General features: G+C 37.4%; 1 protein-coding gene across 4 annotated transcripts in view; it reads right to left on the bottom strand.

Moving 5' to 3' along the window:
- Positions 1–21,327, bottom strand: part of FTCDNL1 (formiminotransferase cyclodeaminase N-terminal like) — an 84,268-nt gene that overhangs the window by 55,908 nt on the left and 7,033 nt on the right. For 3 of the 4 annotated variants that reach the window (XM_060106976.1, XM_060106981.1, XM_060106980.1), the window contains exon 2: positions 6,677–6,797. In XM_060106976.1, coding sequence (XP_059962959.1) covers positions 6,677–6,797 — 121 coding nt within the window. Of the gene's footprint in view, positions 1–6,676; positions 6,798–21,327 lie in introns of those variants that run through there. The other variant, XM_060106977.1, reaches the window with a different exon arrangement.

Here is a 21,327-nt window from a genome sequence, read left to right as displayed (position 1 = left end):
TGCAGATTGCTCCAGGAAGGTTTGGAAGAAAATGTAAATGGCCATATTTTCCTCTCAAAATAAAGTATTAATAGAAAAAAAGTAACCTGTGTCCAAAACTCATGGTTTTGAGAATAAAATTTCTAAATAATTACATGACAGCATTCAGAAAATATGTATGTCTCTACATAAAAGTAGTGTATAATTTAGTAACTATAATGTATTATTTTAAAATGAGTGATTATGCAAAATTAGTTCCCTTATATATCAATCTCTAATTTAAAACTGGTGTTTAAAGCTATAAAAGTTATCATTGCTTTTTGCAACATTGAATACTATCTAATTTGAATCCCTTTAGAAAGCCATCTGTAGTATTTTGAGTTTTGGCTGTTCCAAAATTGACTTTCTCTCTTGACAGGTACTTGATAGAGAAAAACTCAATATTTAAGCACACAATATGTCTGTCATGAAAAAAAATAAAATAATAAACAGTCACATAAAAGTTTTCTCCCTTTTTTAATTTAAATTAAGCTGGTTTTAGCTGTTTATTTTTATTTCCTCAATCAAAAAAATTAAATTGTAATATGCTATAGTATAAGGTACTTTCTGATGTTGCTTCTTTGGAGATTGAGAATAGAAATGGCTTCTAATTTTAAAGATTGAAAAGATTTAATAACTGGATGGATTATATTTTTAAATTCCCATTAATTTATTTTCAAATGAGGAAAACCCACAACTTTGAGAAACTGATTATTATGGGGTAAAAAGCCTTGATTTGTAATTGTACCCAAATATGAAAGCCTACATTTTGTAAGCATAAAGATTACATTCTCTTCAAAAGATTTGCAGATTCTCATAGGCACATAACTTAGAGAATGAGAGGATTGTAATTTGAAAAATTACAGATTTCATTGTTTTTTTGATGTGTGAAACCTATAAACAAATATCAAGAGATTGTATTGCAAGACTGAAAATCCCTTGTTTAATTTTATAAGGGACAGTGCCCTGTGTGGCTTACAACCCTGACTTAAAAGAAAAATGCAGAGTAATGCAAAAGACACTCTAATCACTGCATCTAATTACAAAGAAGAATAACTCAGTAAAAAATGTAAGTATCCTTGGGCAGGCGTGTGGTCTGGTGGTCAGAGCATGGGATTTCAAGTCAGTAGTCTAAATTTCTATTTTAAACACCACTTCTAAATTTCTCCATGACTTTGGGCATGACATTAACTTTATTTTTAAATACGAAATTGAGATTTGTGTTTGATAATTAGAAAGTAGATTTTAATCCTCTGTTAGAGGTATAAATCTAATACTACGGAAAAATTAACAGACAGGTGTTTTCTTGACTTCAAGAAATACATACCCATGTGCTATTTCAAAGTTAGTTCAGGGCATTATTTAACAATCAACTCACTGATAATGGGGACTAATTTTGATAGCTTTCCTCCAAATTGCTCCTTTGCTTTTGAGGAAATGGTAGTCCTCAGTAGAGCCAACACTGCTCTTTTTAAACTAATTATTGTCACTCTAAGAACTTGTACTCTATAGTGATGAGCCTGCTTTGTATTTTGTTTATGTGCAGTGTTTTTTAAGTGTTCCTCCAAGTGTAATAAGTACAGACAAATTACTGTGTAAGTTTTCTTTAAACTACTGCTAGATTTCTAGGGATAAATGTAGGTAAGTGATGCAAATTCTAACACACCTCTATAAACCAATTACCACAGTAATTTTCATTGGGAATAATTATTAACATTTGAATGGAATGTGACCTGACTTACAGGACCGTTCTATTTCTTTGTTTTTTTAAAGAGTTTGAGTACTCTGTGGATTTTTTTTTTGAGTATAATAATATTCTTGTATGCTTTTTAGTCCTTAGTTTAAAGATTATGCTTAATCGTTGGGAAAATCCACCCAGTCTAATTTGCTAATAGCCAGTATACAAATTAGAAACAAAGAGCCCAATCAGGAATATTGTGGAATATTAATACAGCAGGAAGGGAGGTTACAAAACATGGCCAAAATTTCAACCCCAACAAGAATCTTCAGCGCCTGATCTATTTGCACAGTTTCCAGGCAAAGTGACCTTTAAAACCAACAATTTATCAAGATAATGCCCCGTGAAAGGAAATGGAGACCATTATAAGGCAAAGTAAAACAGCTTAAGGACAGATCTTGTTTTATGTTTCTCTGATTAGAAATGCAGTATAAGAATGCCTTACTAAAGTACCTAAAGCACAATTAAATGGTCCGAATTTCAAGTGAGAAATCATGGAGTTAAAGGATCAAATCCCAACAGGGTCAGTTTGGTCTCCTAGTATTATATGGGAGGAAACTTAGACTTGAGCTTTCCTTAAATTTGTCCTCTAGGGGAGATCTCAGAATGGAATCATTGTGTGGTGGTTTGCAGTAGCTCTAATAGCTTCAGGGAGTGCCTGTAGTTTCCCAGTTGAATTTATATTAAATAAAAAAGGGAGAAATCCAACTTCTTAAGTTCATGAAATTAAAGTTATATATATATTTTATTAAAAAACCTGAACATTGGGCTTCCCTGGTGGCGCAGTGGTTGAGAGTCTGCCTGCCGATGCAGGGGACACGGGTTCGTGCCCTGGTCTAGGAAGGTCCCACATGCCGCGGAGTGGTTGGGCCCGTGAGCCATGGCCGCTGGGCCTGCGCGTCCGGAGCCTGTGCTCCGCAACGGGAGAGGCCACAACAGTGAGAGGCCCGCGTATCACAAAAAAAAAAAAAACAAAAAAAACAAAAAAACCTGAACATTTAGGAAAATATTGTATTAGTAGTATCTACTCAAAATACAGACATTTAGTCCTGTATTAAGTCCACTATTCTCAATTTCCTGCTTTGGTTGTTCAATGCATCTTACATTCAGAAACAATAGCAAGAAAGAGAAGAATTCCTTGAAATTTGTTACCTTAGTTATAAAACACTAAATTTTCCCTTTTTAAATCAAACTCAGAGTCTTCATGTTCTCTATGGATTCCCAAATCAACCCCACTTTATCTCCCCATCCCCTAAAGATACAGTGGAAATAAATTTAAAACAACAACATTTCCTACACATGTGATGCTGTCCCTCTGAGAAGGGAAAAGAGAAAAAAACAAAATTTAAACCATGGTATAAAATTCTACTATAACAGAATTAGATATAATGGGTCAATTTCTAGTATAGTGAATGCATGACTTTGACCTTCAATCTTCAGAAGACATTTTTCTAAGTATCAATTATAATTATAAACTGTAATTCCTTGACCAATTTAGTTGACACTTGAACTTTCTCCAAGAGTTCATATTTCCTCTCATTAGCCCATTTTATCCAGTATTACAACGTAATTTTTGCATTCCAATCCTAAATCTGCTAGAGTATTTTATACGGATATAGAACATTTGGCTTGGTGCAATAGAGCCAGAAACCTGGTTGGAAACTTTGGAAAAAGAGAGAGTCCCTCTGCTGCCCAATGTATAACTCATCCTATAAAACTCAAGTTTTATTTTTGACATAGCAAAGCTGTCTCTAAAAGGTTACCATGGAATCAGAAATAATTATTTTAACAATAGATTTATGTCATTTTCATCTTGAGTTTATTTTATTTTATTTTATTTTTATTTTTTGAAGTTGGGTTTTTTTAGAAGATGTTGGGGGTAGGAGTTTATTAATTAATTAATTTATTTTTGCTGTGTTGAGTCTTCGTTTCTGTGCAAGGGCTTTCTCTAGTTGTGGCAAGCGGGGGCCACTCTTCATTGCGGTGCGCGGGCCTCTCACTATCGCGGCCTTTCCTATTGCGGAGCACAGGCTCCAGACGCGCAGGCTCAGTAGTTGTGGCTCACGGGCCTAGTTGCTCCGCGGCATGTGGGATCCTCCCAGACCAGGGCTCGAACCCATGTCCCCTGCACTAGCAGGCAGATTCTCAACCACTGCGCCACCAGGGAAGCCCTTGAGTTTATTTTAAATTGAAGTGTGCTACAAACAATTCTTATGCTGGATTGCTAATTACAAAACACTTTTAATAACTGTAACTGAGAACCTATAAAAATGGCAACATGTATTAATTGCCATTAAAATACTACATTCTTATTGTTGGTTTAGGCTTTTGAAATGATACCAAATACAGCTTTATTAACTTTCACAATCATTATTATTTATCATGATAAAATCATTAACATTTTTTATGATAGAATTTTATAACACAAGTAATTACCATTTAGGATTAGGTTCAACTGTGAGAGACAGAAACCCAAAATTACCAGGTTTAAATAAGAGAAAATTCTCTGTCTCATATAAAATCCAGAAAGCAGTTTCAGGGCTGGTATTATGGATGCACATTCAGACTCAGGCTCTTCTTACCATCCTCAATATTCACTTTCCAAGTGATCCAAGGTGATTGCTCTACCTCCAGTTATTGCCTTTAGAGTCCAGGTAGCAGGAAACCAAAAGGGGGCATGCTCCACCCAGAACATTTCATTGTAATTTTTATGACTAGTATGTGATCATGATTCTATAATGTGGTTAGCATGTTCATAATTTTCAATTCTTTCATCATTATGTTTGATTATACATTTTCTATGTTAATAGATAATTTTCAGGAGAAGGTAAAATAATGGCTCTCACACCAAAGCAATCTCGAGAAAGAAGAACAAAGCTGGAGGCATCATGTGTCCTGATTTCAAACTATATTGCAAAGCTATAGTAATCAAAGCAGTATGGTATTGCCATAAAAACAGACACCTAGATCAGTGGAACAGAATAACAAGCCCACAAATAAACCCATGCATATATGGTCAATTAATTTATGATGAAGGAGCCAAGAATATATAAATGGGGAAATAATGGTCTCTTCAATAAACAGTGTTGGGAAAACTGGACAGTCACATGCAAAATAATGAAACTGGACCAGTATCTTACACCATACACAAAACCAACTCAAAACGGATTAAAGACTCGAACATAAGACCTGAACCATAAAGCTCCTAGAAGAAAACATAGGCAATAAGTTCCTTGACATCAATCTTGATGATATTTTTTTTGAATTTGACACCAAAAGCAAAGGCAGCAAAAGCAAAAATAAATAAGTGGGAGTACATCAAACTAAAAAGCTTCTGCACAGCAAAGGAAACCATCAACAAAATGAAAAGGCAACCTACTGAGTAGGAGAAAATATTTGCAAACCATATATCTGATAAGGGGTCAATATCCAAAATATATAAAGAACTCACACAACTTAATAGCAAATAAACAAACCCATTTAAAAAGTGTATCTGAATAGATATTTTTCCAAAGAAGATATACAGATGTCCAACTGGCACATGAAAAGGTGCTTAACATTACTAATCATCAGGGAAATGTAAACGAAAACCACAATGAGGTATCACCACATACTTGTTAAAATGACTATTATCAAAAAGACAAGAAATAGCAAGTGTTGGCAAGGATGAGGAGAAAAGGGAACCCTTGTGCACTGTTGGTGGGAACGTAAATTAGTGCCATTATGGAAAACAGTATAGAGGTGCCTCAAAAAACTAAAATTAGAACTATCATATGATCCAGTAATTCCACTTCTGGGTATTTATCTGAAGCAAATGAAAATACTAACTCAAAAAGATATATGCATCTCATATTCATTGCAGCATTATTTACAACAGCCAAGATATATGGAAGCAATCTAAGTGCTCATCGATAGATAAATGCATAAAAAATGTGATATATGTAATATTCTATTCTCTCTCTATATATATATATATACATGAATATTATTCAACCATAAAAAAGAAAGTCTGCCATTTGCAACAACATGGATGAACCTTGAGGGCATTATGCTAAGTGAAATAAGTCAGACAGAGAAAGACAAATATTTCACTTATATGTGGAATGTAAAACAAAAAGTCAAACTCATAGATACAGAGAACAGATTGGTGGTTGCCAGAGGTGGGGGGTTGCAGATGAAATGGGTGAAAGTGGTCAAAAGATACAAACTTCCAGTTATAAAATAAATAAGTCCTGGGGATGTAATATATAGCATGGTGACTATAGTTAAGAATACTGTAATGTATATTTGAAAGCTGCTAAAAGAGTAGATCTTATAAGTTTTCATCACAAGAAAAAACATTTGTAACTGTGTGGTGATGGATGTTAACTAATCTTATTGTGGTGACCATTTTGCAATATATACAAATATTAAATCATTACATTGAATACCTAAAACTAATATGTTATATGTCAATTATGTCTCAATAAAAAAGGCACATTTGAATGAGTTTAATCAATTTGTGTATTTTATAGTTTGCAGTATACTGTGAGATTAATATAATCCCATATATATAGTAACATTTATTATATCTAATAGCTATTTATGCTAAATTTAAAACATGTGTCATGTCATAGTTCCTAAAACCCAGGGTAATGAAGTCAGATGTGGACTCTTCTAGACTGCCTCTTCCAGTTACCAGCTAAGTAGCCTTGGGCAGTTTCCAAACTCAAATCTCAGTTTCTCTGCTATAAAGTGGATATAAGAAAACCTATCTTAAAGGGTTTTTATAGGAGTAAATCAACGAACAGCATGTGTATTTGAAATTATAGCACAATACCAGACACACAGTACATGCACAGAAAGGATTAGTTCCCTCACTATCTGAGGGAGCAGAGCTAGAGTAGTGTTTTTGTTGTTGTTCTTGTTGTTTCACTTTACCTTGCCTAAGCAGGAACTCGGGAATTGTCAAGTGGAGATTCCTGGGCCCCCTTCTCATGAATCTGTGAATCCTCAGTTTGGAGCAGAAAATCACCAAAGATGCAGGCGGTCCTTGGATCCACTTTTGAAAAAAAGAAAAAAAAAAAAAGGTTCAGGCAATAACGGCACCAGGTGGTGGTAGATGTGGGGAGAGCTGTTCTCTGATCCAGTTGGCCTTTCTAACAGATTTGTTTTCATTTATTTTTTTTATTTTTGGCTGTGTTGGGTCTTCGTTGCTGCATGGGCTTTTCTCCAGTCGCAGAGGGCTACTCTTGGTTGCGGTGTGCAGGCTTCTCATTGTGGTGACTTCTCTAGTTGCGGAGCACGGGCTCTAGGCACGTGGGCTTCAGCAGTTGTGGCTCGCGGGCTCTAGAGCGCAGGCTCAGTAGTTGTGGTGCACGGACTTCGTTGCTCAGCGGCATGTGGGATCTTCCTGGACCAGAGTCCGAACCCGTGTCCCGCGCATTGGCAGGTGGATTCTTAACCAGTGAGCCACCAGGGAAGCCCCTCTAACAGTTTTAACATATGGTTTAAGGCAAGATATTTTCCTTTTTCTCCTTCCTTTAGCCATCTGTAAAATGTGGATAATAACTACTTCCTTATAAAATAATAAATGAGAATCTAGAGATCAAATCTATTGGTTTTGTCCCAGGTGAAACTTTTGTAAATAGTGACCAAGAAAAAGGAGAATTAAAGTTTAAAAAGGAATAAAACCAAGAGGAAATGTGTTTGGTAAAAGGCATGAAATTATGTTTGGAATGAGGCAGGAGATGAACAAATAAACGGAAAAGGGACTGGAGACAAGCAACAGAAATAAGGGGCAGATCAGCAACTAAGTACTAAGTCTCGTATGTTTATTTTGGGAATTGGGAAATGAATAGTTACACTCTCAGAAAAGGGAATGAGTTAAAAGGAAAAGTGGGAAAGGTACAGGGAGAAAAGGAATGAATACACAGGAGAGGAAAACTGAAGGTCAAATGCAAGAGGAAGGCAGAGTGGTTCTGGAATTTGTACCTTGCCTAATTGTTCCCTTAAGATCCACGAGAAAAGAGAATTCTGCAGAAGGAAAAGAACTAAGCAGAATTTCTGAAGGGAAGAGCACAGAACCCAAAACCTAAAGGCCAATTTGTAGTTGAGAGATTTTTCTTTTAAGCCAGCAAATACCCACACAAGGATTTCATTGAAGGAAATTTGATTATGAAGTCACTAGGGATGATTTAAGGATTTTTCATTGACTCAGATGCCAGGATGAAAGACTGACTTTCAGGAATAGACCAATTTAAAACAAACTTTAAAACGTATTTGCGAGGGAAGGAAATCTTCTGGCTATTAATGCTGTTAAACTAGGATATGGAGTTTTTAAATGAACATTACTTATAGTAAACTGATGGGAAGGGATCACATAAGTGGTAAAAAAAATTCTGAAAAAACTGAATGTGGAAAAAAAATTATAAAAGCGTAATACTACTCTTTGTTGCAGTGCGCGGGCTTCTCATGGCGGTGGCTTCTCTTGTTGAGGAGCACGGGCTCTAGGCGTGTGGGCTTCAGAAGTTGTGGCTCGCGGGCTCTAGAGTACAGGCTCAGTAATGTGGCGCACGGGCTTAGTTGCTCCACGGCATGTGGGATCTTCCCGGACCAGGGCTTGAACCCATGTCCCCTACACTGGCAGGCGGATTCTTAACCACTGTGACACCAGGGAAGTCCCACCTCTCTTTCATAGCCAAGTTTCCAAAAAACTTATTCTAAACTATTCTACAGCTCTAATTCACTCTTCAACCCACTGTAACCTGGCTTTGACCCCCACTACTTACACTAAAATTTCTCTTGCAAAGGTAACAAAGGCCCAGGCCCCAACTTTGATTCCTTTTGACAGTTTTCAGCACTGGTCTTAATTTATTGCTCAGCAACTTTCTACACTGTAAACTAAACCCTCCTGAAAGATACCCCCTTCCTCCCATGTCTTAAGGTACTCCAACCTATCTGATCATTCATTCATCCTCAAGTTCCATCACTGAATTCTCTTCCTGTGAACAATTCTTACGGGTTCTTCAGAGTTCTGATCTTGGCTCTCTACTTATTCAACAGTTTCCTTGGGCCATATCTTATATGCTTCTGCATGTTTAAATCCTAATTAGGATCCTAACTTGTTTCTCTTTTGAGTTCCAGATCAATACATTCAACTCAAGTTAAACTCCACAAGAGGCTGGGATAAGAATAATGGGAGGATAACAATCTACCCTAATAGAAAAGTCGGAGAAGACTTGTTTGGAGAGGCGTAAATTGAGATCTGAAAAAATTAAAAACTAGCCCCCCCCAAAAAGGAAAAAGAGCAGAAGAAAGAATGAATCAGCAGAAAATGGCAAAGGTCCTGAAGGTGCGAAGAGTTGGGTTAATCTAGGAAATCAAAGACCAGTATGGCCGGAATACCATGGGTAAAAGGGACAGAGAAGTGAGTTTCCTAATACTGAACCTCAGGGTTAGCCTGTTCACCCAGCACAGTGCAGCACCAGGCCAGGGCAAACCTCTTCCCATCTTTGTACAGGGCAGAATACAGGGGGATGTGTACTCTTCATAGGCAGGCTTATTAAGAAAAATAACAAGAAGGGGAAAAAGGGAGGAGTTGAGCTGAGCATGCCCAATATATTCTTCCCCAATTTTCCAATCAGACAAGTTTCTCTACCTCTCCAGGCAGAATGAACAAAAAGGCAAGAACAGGTATTACCAAAGGAGTCATCATAATAATCACCCATAGACTTAGACAAAAAGGAAGGTAGAGAGGAAAGGGGGTTGATTGACAATGAAAATGGATGTCAGAGAACTGGGTGTCTCAATTAAATCAACAAATTGTGCCTGTGGATGTTCTACAGAAAAAGACCTGAAAGAATAAAAGGATAATTGTCAAAAAGTCAGATATCTGCAGCCAAGATTTCAGAGGACTTTGAAACTTTGGTTCTGACAAACTCAGGAAATGGGTATGGGAGTATGGCTATGATGGAATGGAGGAAAAGGGGCTGGAGGTGAGAAGATCAAGGGTCTGAGAAAGTGGATGTAGAATTACATGCAGAGTTACCCACATGAAAAAGTTCTAAAGATGACATAGGAGAATAAGGGGAAGAGAAAATCTGTGAACCAAAAGCTAAAGTCTTCAATAGATGAGATGGGAAGAACATTAAATATTGGTGATGATAGGGATAGAAGGGGAATGAGTTCTGAAGAAAGAGAAGAAGGGAGTGAAATGGTTTGAAGGAAGTTATGGGATGCAAAGCCATCTATTCTACCTCTTATCCCTGAGGTACTTTGGGTGTGAGAGAAAAAAACAGCTTCCACAAGGGAGGACCGCAAGAGTGGCAAGGACATCAGAGCTGAGGCAGCTTTCAGTTAACTTAAGGACCCATTCAGATGAGGCTGTAGGGCAGTTTGCTGATCACTGAGTAAGACATTCTGGGGGCATTTTTGGAGATCACAGCGAAAGGATTTAGGAGTTAAGGAAAGGGTAAGCAGGACATCATTCACCTCATACACTGTGTACTATTTGCATACAATGCAGTGTGAAGAGTACTCTGAGTTTTACAACATGAGGGCCCTGGAGGTAGTAATTAGAGCACTATGAGGATGGACATTTGGGAGAAAGTTGGCCCAAATAGAGGTAAACAGATAAACAGAGATGTGAGACATACTAGAACTATTTCTTAAAGTTCCTTAAAGGAAGGTGAGACTTTGATTCTAACTTTAAGTAAGGTATCAATATCTTAGTTTGATAATGCAGCTTTGGGTCAAATGTTCACAATGGCTTTCCCAAGGAATATTATTGGGTTGGCCAAAAGGTTCGTTTGGTTTTTTCCATAAGATGGCCCTAGTAGCACTTAGTTGTCTTTAACTTCATTCAAAACAATTTTGTTAGTATTGTGACAGCTGTCATATCAGAGTGCATTTAAAAAAAGACTCATCAAGGGGCTTCCCTGGTGGCGCAGTGGTTGGGAGTCCGCCCGCCGATGCAGGGAACACGGGTTCGTGCCCCAGTCTGGGAAGATCCCACATGCCGCGGAGCGGCTGGGCCCATGAGCCATGGCCGCTGAGCCTGCGCGTCCGGAGCCTGTGCTCCGCAACGGGAGAGGCCACAACAGTGAGAGGCCCGCGTACCGCAAAAAAAAAAAAAAGACTCATCAAAACTGGTGAATTTTTGTGAGCCATTTTAATATTGAAGATGGAAGAAAAAAAGCAACATTTTCAGCATATTATGCTTTATTATTTCAAGAAAGGTAAAAACACAACTGAAACGCAGAAGAAGATTTGTACAGTGTATGGAGAAGGTGCTGTGACTGATAGAACATGTTAAAAGTGGTTTGCGAAGTTTCATGCTGGAGATTTCTCACTGGACAATACTCCATGGTCGGGTAGGCTAGTTGACGTTGACAGCGATGAAATAGAGACATTAATTGAGAACAATCAACGTTATACCACCCGGGAGATAGTCGACATACCCAAAACATCCAAATCAAGCATTGAAAATCATTTGCACCAGCTTGGTTATGTTCATCACTTTGATGTTTGGGTTCCACATAAGCAAAAAAACTTTGACCATATTTCTGCATGCGATTCTCTACTGAAATGTAATGAAAACATTCCGTTTTTTAAACAAATTGTGACAGGCAATGAAAAGTGGATACGGGACAATAATGTGGGATGGAAGAGATCACTGGGCAAGAGAAATGAACCACCACCAACCACACCAAAGGCCAGTCTTCATCCAAAGAAGGTGGGATTGGAAGGGAGTCCTCTATTATGAGCTCCTTCCGGAAAGCCAAATGATTAATTTCAACAAGTACTGCTCCCAATTACACCAAATGAAAGCAGCACTTGACCAAAAGCATCAAGAATTGGTCAACAGAAAATGCATAATCTTCCATCAGGATAATGCAAGACCACATGTTTTTTGATGACCAGGCAAAAACTGTTATAGCTTGGCTGGGAAGTTCTGATTCACCTGCCATATTCACCAGACATTGCACCTTCGGATATCCATTTATTTCAGGATTTACAAAATTCTCTTAATAGAAAAAATTTCAATTCCCTGGAAGACTGTAAAAGGCATCTGGGACAGCTCTTTGCTCAAAAAGATAAAAAGTTTTGGGAAGATGGAATTATGAAGTTGCCTGCAAAATGGCAGAAGGTACTGGAACAAAAGGGTGAATATGGTGTTCAATAAAGTCCTTGGTGAAAATGAAAAACGTGTCCTTTATTTTTACTTAAAAAACAAAGGCACTTTTTGGCCAACTCAATAAATCCTGAGACTCTTACTTTCTAAATATTTCTCTAGTTAATTCTCTCTTTCCTCTCCCCCTCGTCACTGCCTCAGTTGAGGATCTCTTTTTCTTTTCTCTGGACTTTTGTAGAAACCAATATCATTACTAGCATTGCCCACAACTTCTGAGTCCTTTATTTTCCCACTATGTCAGTTTACAGGGCACTTTCTATCCAGGCCATGCTTTCTCACCCCTATGTGCCTTTGTACTTGCTTTCTTCTTCTGCATTGTCCTTTCTCTCCTCATTTATCAGCTAACTACAAATCTTATTCATATTTCAAGACCCATTTTGAGTACCATTCTTTAATGCCTTTCCTGACCATCCCCACTTTGATCTCTCAAACTTACTATTTCTCATTTGTGACTCTGCTTCTTTGTAGAACTGATTTATATTTGTCCCCTAAGTTATGCTATAAATTCCTTGGACCAAGACTTATAAATGTTTCTATTAATAGTGCTTCATATGTAGTAAGTTCTCACTAAGAGTTAGTTGAATGGATGATGAAATGCATCAAATAGTCCATCCATCTGATGTATTTTTCACCAAAGGGTATCTCAATATTTTTCCTTTTCCCTGTCTCATAAACCTCAAAGGCAAATGGTCCCTCCAATTCCCTCTCATGTTCAGTCACAAAGCCCTTACTCCCAGCTCTTTTATGCATCTAAGGGACTTTATCAGTTCCTTCATTTCCTTATTTATCTCCTTACTCTCTCCTTTTCAACCAGATTTTTCTCTCTTCCATCAAGTATATCCAGATTTTAATTATTCATCCACAATATTACCACCTTGACTCTGCTACTGCTTTGTAGATACTTTGTTGTTTCTGCCAGACCTTCCCACCAATGTGAGTTGCAAAAGTCTCTCTTAATTTTTCTACTTGTCCACCAGGTAAACTGTCAGATTGCACATATACAGGCACGCACAAAAACAAAAATAAGAAATAAAACCCTAGCTCATAAAACTCAATAACAAAAAAACAAACAACCCAATAAAAAAAAATGGTCAGAAGACCTAAACAGACATTTCTCAAAGAAAACATACAGATGGCCAATAGGCATATGAAAAGATGTTCAACATTGCTAATTATTAGAGAAATATAAATCAAAACTGCACTGAGGTATCACCTCACACCAGTCAGAATGGCCATCATCAAAAAGTATACAACTAATAAATGCTGGAGAGGGTGTGGAGAAAAGGGAACCCTTCTACACTAGTGGTAGGACTGTAAATTGGTGAAGCCACTAAGAAAAACAGTATGGAGGTTCCTTAAAAAACTAAAAATAGAGTTGCCATATGATTCAGCAATTCCACTCCTGGGCATATATTCAGAGAAAACTATAATTTGAAAAGATACATGCATCCCAATGTTCATAGCAGCACTATTTACAATAGCCAAGACATGGAAGCAATCTAAATGTCCATCGACAGATTAATGGATAAAGAAGACGTGGTGTATATATATATACAATGGAATATTATTCAGCCATGAAAAAAGAATGAAATTATGCCATTTGCAGCAACATGGATAGACCTAGAGATTATCATACTAAGTGAAGTAAGTCGGAGAGAGAAAGACAAATATCATATGATATCTATTACATGTGTAATCTAAAACAATGATACAAATGAACTTATTTACAAAACAGAAATAGACTCACAGACATAGAAAACAAACTTATTGTTACCAAAGGGGATGAGGGGGGGAGATAAATTAGGAGTTTGGGATTAACATATACACACTACTATATATAAAACAGATAAACAACAAGGACCTACTGTACAGCACAGGGAACTATATTCAATATCTTGTAATAAACTATAATGGAGGGCTTCCCTGGTGGCACAGTGGTTGAGAGTCCGCCTGCCAATGCAGGGGACACGGGTTCGTGCCCCGGTCCGGGAAGATCCCACATGCCACAGAGCGGCTGGGCCCAGGAGCCATGGCCTCTGAGCCGGCGTGTCCGGAGCCTGTGCTCCACAATGGGAGAGGCCACAACAGTGAGAGGCCCTCATACCACACACACACAAAAAAAAACTGTAATGGAAACGAATCTGAAAAAGAATATACATATATATATATATATATATAAATAAAGCTGAATCACTTTGCTGTACACCAGAAGTTAACACAACATTGTAAATCAACTTATACGTCAATAAATAAATAAATAAAATGGAAAAAAAGAAATATTTTCCTAATATTCTATAATTTGCTGCACAAAGGCCAAGCCAAATTTTAGAAATTACTACTTGTTTTGGCCCACATAACATTTTAGATAAAGGTCACCTTTGTTCTCAGCCTGTGACTTGTAGGCAGTGTCTTTGTTCCTCTAGTCATATACATAAAGTCCAGAAGGATAGAGATAATTCATAATTTTTGAATGATAGACAATTGAGAACTTGATGAAGGTATATGTACCCTCACCCCAGAAAAATGCACATCGTCATTTTTTTTGCTTAGTTTCAGAGGTTCACAGGTCCTCTGAACCCCAACCATGGACCCAGTTTTTAAATCCCAGCTTGAAATAGCAGTTATTACAGATGGTTTAAAGGTTTCCTTCTCATTCACCTTTATTTTATAATTTTCGTAAAATGACAGTGGATTGTGTAAAATATGTTTTCTATAAAATCAACGCATGCTATATGATACTTAAAAGGTCTTGCAAAATAAATTCATTTTGTGATAAACTTGTCGAAGACTGACAGACTTTGAATTAAAAATGGTTGTCATATAAGGCACTCAGTCAGTTTCCTCATCTGTAAAATGGAGTAATTAATATTAATTAGTCATCATGTTGTATAGATTAATACTTGCAAAATTCTAATAATCGTGATTTATCTATGCTCCCTCTGAGTAGTCCCTGTTATTTAGGTTGTAGCTTTCTTCCCTCTTGATTGAAGCAGATATAATGCCACAGCTGTTTCTTCAGCTATTCTATTTTCCGTGAAGGAACACCTGCTTAGAATGTACCTAAGGAGTTATTTCTTTGTTTTTTGATAATTAAAGCACTGCTATGGTGATGGCTGACATCTGGATTCACTTTTAAAGACTTCACTGTGTTTTTCTGGCCCCTGGGAGATTCATGAACTATAATGCATTAGATGGAAATGTGTTGATGGGCTTCATTTTGCAACAGCAATTTTACTCTTGCTTTGTTACTTCCCCACTGCAATGAGTGAGAGCTGCCACTCTGTTACTGCTGCTAAGAGATTAAGGGAACTGAGTTGAGCTCCAGAAATTTAATATGCCATATAATGCCTGATTTATTTTGATTCTGGCTTTGACTTGAATTGATAAACTCACTTGGGACTGCTTTGCAGAATCAATATCCAGGGATTAAATTTTCTTTATAAACTGGTTCTGAAATAATTTCTTTGGGGGGACATGAAAGTCTAAGTTCTCTTAATTATTTCCAAGAGCTATAGAGAAAAAACTTTCACAAAAGTATTCTAATATTATACATAATTTCCTCAAAAGCTATATTCTTCAATCTCCACTCAGTTATAGCTCACTAAACTTTTCTAAGATTCACTTTATAGAATTATGTACTTTTGTTTAAGGTGATTATAAACTATATACATTACTGCCTCTACCTTGACATTCTTCTTAGCCTGCTACTCAAAGCTAACAATACCAATGATGAAATGTGTATCAGTCATGGCTCACAGTTGCAAGTAACATAAGCTAATTCTGACTGAATGAGCAGAAAGAAGTTTAAAAGGAAGTGGGAGATCTCAGAAAACTGTTGGGAGGCTGGAGGAACAGGGATGGAACTAAACTTCCAGGAATAATGCTTACAATTACCCGTAGAACTGCCCCAATGAGGAAGTCAGAGTCTTACTTCTGCCCCAACAGACACTAAAAGCAAGTGCTGCCACTCCCACTCCCACCAAGGCCACTTCTGCCCTAGGAATTTAACGTTGCAAGCACTGCACCCCCAGATGTCAGATGCCTTTATCAGCAAATTGGTTTCCAATCAGAATCTTTGCTTCCTCAAAGCTACTAACTTCCAGATCAAAGTCTATGCAGGTGTGCTGAAGGTTGAAGGTTAGGTCACGTGTCTGTGCCCTCGCTATGAGAGTCTGGAAATTTCGTTTTCAGAGCTTACCTTGGGGAAACAGCACTTACATTAAGATCAGAAATTCCCTAAACATAGCAAATATATTCAAAACGTCCTGGGCAGCCAGAAAATATGAAAATGTTTACTACAGGAGAGAACTAGTATTTGTTGAGAATATATGCTAAGGGCCAGGTACTTTAAATACATTATTTAATCCACAACAAAATCGATATTTTAATCCTAGTTTTTTAATTGAAGTATAGTTGATTTACAATGCTGTGCCAATCTCTGTTGTGCAGCAAAGTGACTCAGTTATACACATACAGACATTCTTTTTTATATTCCCTTCCATTATGGTTTATCCCAGGATATTCAATATAGTTCCCTGTGCTATACCTGAGGACCTTGTTGTTTATCCATTCTAAATGTAAATAGTTTGCATCTACCAACCCCAAACTCCCAGTCCTTCCTTTCCCCCCCCCTCCCCCTTCAAGTCTGTTCTCTATGTCTATGAGTCTGTTTCTGTTTTGTAGACAGGTTCATTTGTGCCATATTTTAGAGTCCACATATAAGTGTTATCATGTGATATTTACCTTTCTGTGTCTGACTTCACTTAGTATGATATAACCCTATTTTAACGATGGGAAAACTGAGGCTCAGAGAACTTGTTACTAGCCCAGATCATTTTGTTGGTAAAATGGAGAATATAGATTCATGTCCAGGCTTCTTTCCTTCAGACTTCTCCCCTGTCTCACAATGTATCTGATTTTCATTTCCCAACCTCTAATTCATACATAAGCAGCAGTGTACTAAGTGGGGCAGAAGGGAAAGAGAAAACATCAGCTCCAGGAGCAGGCAATATGGGATGCATTAGCTGCAAGAAAATTTAAAGACAATAATAAAACAGACTAAAAATAGGTCTATTTTTTATTATCTTTATCATTATGTGACAGCAATTTTAAAGAATGTCAGCAATAAAATATTACTTCTTGCTGAGGTGGACTGTTCCCCACTCCTTGGTACATCAGTATATATAAGAAGTCCTCAACTGAATTTTCAAGTTTTTTAAAGAGAAGGATGTTTAGACCTTGCCATTGAAGTGCCATAAACAGTTTTACGTTCCTAGAATAGACCATAAAAGGGACATTTAACACATGACATGTCTAAGTACCTATCTTTTAACATGATTTCTAAGAAAGTAAGTTCTAATTTTCCATTTAGGAGTATATCTCTCCCAAGTTTGGCAGTGTGAGTGGGGGCTCTTTTATCTTCTAGTAGCATCAGAGGCTCTGATAATAAGGCAAAACCTCCTTGGAGAGTTCCTTTGGCAGTAGAGGTTCTCTTGGCAAGGGGGCTGTTGGTGATGAGGAGGGAGATGGATCCTAGTAATTTATCCAGTAGACTAGGAAGGAGTATCTCTTTAAATTAGCAGGACAAAGATACTGTCTAGATGAATCCCCAGGTGTAGAGAACTTGAGATCTGAAAGAATTACTGTACCCCATCACCAAGTCTTAGAAATTCTATCTCCTAAACATCTCTCAAATAAGTTCTCTTTTCTCCTTGGCCTACTCAGATCCTAATACTATACAACCTGGACTACTGTAACATTCTGCTAGTCGGTCTTCCTTCTGGTCATTAGTCTCAGCCAATTCCAATTTATTATCCACATAACTGTCAGCATGATCCATCTAAGCATGAGTGAGATCATGACATCACCTTGCTTGAAACCTTATAATGACTTTCATGTCCTTCAGGAGAAGAATGCTAACTCTTTTGCAAGACTCAGAAATTTCTTTAAGACATAGCCCTTCTCAGCTTCTTTGGCTTCATCCTTTGCCATTCTTTAACACTATGGTATAGCTAATCTGAACTACTTGCACTCCAAATGTGTTCTGATCTCTTAGGTCATTCTGCTATGGCATATGTTGTTAATTCAGGAGCCTAACTCTTATTTGTTGTCCTCTGATAAGTATTCTCTCCTTCCCAAACTCAAACTGTATTAAGTACTCCAAACTCTACATTCTGTCCCACAGTATCAGAGGTTTACTTTCGTATTAAGACTTAAATTACAGAAAAGTAACTGCATTCTGGTCTGGCTTCTACTATTCTATAACCTTTTTTTAAGGCAGTGGCTATGTCTTTGATCTTTGCCACTCCAGCATTTAGTGCAGTTTTTGGTAGATATTATACAGTCAGTAAATTGTTTTTAATGAATGCCAGGTTCTACATAGTATACAAGCTGTTGAGGAGGTGACAGTCTAGTAGTTAAATTCACATAACTAAAACACAAGACATAAGATGTGTCACAAGTGAGGTTTAAATGAAATGCTTTGGTTATTTTAAGGAGAAAGCTCTCAATTCCAGTTTTAGGGTGAAGTTGGGGTACAAAATGGGGAAGGGTCAAGGGAGAAGAGGCATTTGAGATGAACTTTGACAGAAGGAATTTTAATACTTGGAGATACAGCAAGTATAGGAATAGGTTAGGTGATATACTGATACAGTAAAGCGAGGGTGTAATACAAAACCATAGAGTAGTCCCACTGAGCAAGTAAGAGAGTACAGGAAAAAAAGCTGGAGGAGTAGTTTAGGATTTAAATGCTGGCTAAGTACTCAGTATTTAATTTAGAAAGCAACTATACTATAATTAAAGGCAGTAAACAGCAGAAGAGAGACTATTAGAGCAACTGTAATAGTCCCAGTAAGGAGTAACAAGGTCATCTTTGACAGGTAATACAGTAGAGACAGGCAGACAGACCTGGATCACTTATAAGTGGTATGATTTTCAACATGTTACTTAAACTCGCAAATCCCAAGTTTCTTCGTTTATTTCAAAAGACTGCTGTGGTTAAATTTATGTAAAGAGATTAGCACAGTGCTTGGCATGTACCAAGTGCTTGAATTAATCAGTGATATTTCAGCAGCAACTGATAAAAATTCAACTCAAATCAGCATGAGCAAATAAGGGAAATTATTAAAGGGCTATTGACAAGCTCAGTGGAACAGAATAAAGAGCCCAGAAATAGAACCACACAAATATAGTCAAATAATCTTTGACAAAGGATCAAAGGCAATACAATGGAGCAAAGATAGTCTTTTCAACAAATGGTGCTGGAACAACTGTACATCATATGCAAAAAAATAAATTTACACACAGATCTTACACCGTACACAAAAATTAACTCAAAATGTATCATAGTCATAAATGTAAAATGCAAAACAATAAAATTCCTATAAGATAGCATACGAGAAAGGCTAGGTGACCTTGGGTTTGGCAATGACTTTTTAGATACAATACCCAAAGCACAATCCATGAAAGAAAAAAATTGATAAGTTGGACTTCATTAAAATTTAAAACTTCTGCTTTGTGAAAGACACTGTTAAGAGAATGAAAGACAATCCGTAGGCTGGGAGAAAAATCTTTGCAAAATACATATTTGGTAAAGGACTTGTATCCAAAATGTATATAGAACTCTTAAAACTCAGCAATAAGAAAAAAAAATTTTTTTTAAATGGGCCAGGGACTTCCCTGGTGGTCCAGTGGTAAAGAATCCACCTTACAACGCAGGGGATGTGGGTTCAATTCTTAGTGGGGGACCTAAGATCCCACATGCCGTGGGGCAACTAAGCCCATGTGCCACAACTACTGAGCTCGTGCCCCTCAACTAGAGAGAAGCCTGCGCGCCACAACGAAAGATCTGCATGCCATAACTAAGACCCAACAAAGCCAAAAAAAATAAACTAAATAAATAAAAATGGGCCAAATATCTAAGCAGACACCTCACCAAAAAAGATATACAGATAGCAAGTAAGCATATGGAGAGACACTCAACATCATATGTCATCAGAGAATTATAAAATGAAACAATGAGATACCACTACACATCTATTAGAATGGCTGAAAGCCAAAACACTGACAATAGCAAATGCTGGTAAGAATGTAGAGCAAAAGGAATTCTCACTCACTGCTAGTGGGAATGCAAAAATGGTACAGCCACTTTGGAAGACAGTTGGCAGTTTCTTGAAAAACTAAACATACTCTTAACAGATGATCCATCAACCCTACACTCCTTGGTATTTACCCAAATGACTTGAAAACTTATGTCCATAAAAAAACCTCCACACAAGTATTTATAGTAGCTTTATTCATAATTGCCAAAACTTGGAAGCAACCAAGATGTCCTTCAGTAGGTGAATGGATAAAGAAACTGTGGTAGGGCCTCCCTGGTGGCGCAGTGGTTGACAGTCCGCCTGCCGATGCAGGGGATACGGGTTCGTGCCCCGATCTGGGAGGATCCCATATGCCGCGGAGCGGCTGGGCCCGTGAGCCATGGCCGCTGGGCCTGCGCATCCGGAGCCTGTGCTCCGCAACGGGAGAGGCCACGACAGTGAGAGGCCCGCATACCGCAAAAAAAAAAAAAAAGAAGAAGAAACTGTGTTATAACAACACAATGGATTATTCAGCAATAAAAAGAAATGAGCTATTATGCCACAAAAAGACATGGAGGAAGCTTAAATGCTTATTGCTAAGTGAAAGAAGTCAATCTGAAAAGCCTACATGCTATATGATTTCAACTACATGACATTCTTGAAAGGGCAAAACTGTGGAGACAATAAAAAGATCGGAGATTTCCAAGGATTCTAGGGGAGGGAGGAAAGGAGGGATAAAATAGCTGGAGCACAGGAGATATTTAGAGTAGTGAAACTATTCAGTTTGGTACCTTAATGGTGGATACATGGCATTATGTATTTGACAAAAATCCATAAAATGTAAAAGACAAAAATTGAACCCTAATATAAACTATAGATGTAAGTAATCAACATTATTGGCTCATCAATTGTAACAAATGTACCACAGTAATGGAAGATGTTAATAATAGGGAAACTAGGGTTGGGGGGAGGAGGAATAGAGGAACTCTCTGCACTATCTTCCCCTCAGTTTTTTTGTAAACGTAAAACTTCTCTAAAAATAAGTTATAAATTTAAAAATTCACTAAGCAGTACATATAAAATTCATGCACTTTAATAAAATATGAAAAAGTTGTTCTTAAAAAAAAAAAAAAAGGCTAGTGAGGTAACTCCCAGAAACAAAGGCAGCCCAGGGCCTCAGGGACTAAAACTAGGATTTGATTCTCTTTGTTTTCTTTTGTTTTCATTCTCTGGTAAGTAAGAAGTCTTTCTTCACATATCAGGAATAATGACATTCCCTTTCCCTTGCAAAAAAAAAGGCCTAGATTGATATCTGAGCC

Source organism: Mesoplodon densirostris, chromosome 8 (assembly GCF_025265405.1).
Source record: "Mesoplodon densirostris isolate mMesDen1 chromosome 8, mMesDen1 primary haplotype, whole genome shotgun sequence".
Lineage (NCBI taxonomy): Eukaryota > Metazoa > Chordata > Mammalia > Artiodactyla > Ziphiidae > Mesoplodon > Mesoplodon densirostris.
Note: the sequence above shows the minus strand (reverse complement) of the source record. Positions and strands in the feature narration are given on the sequence as shown.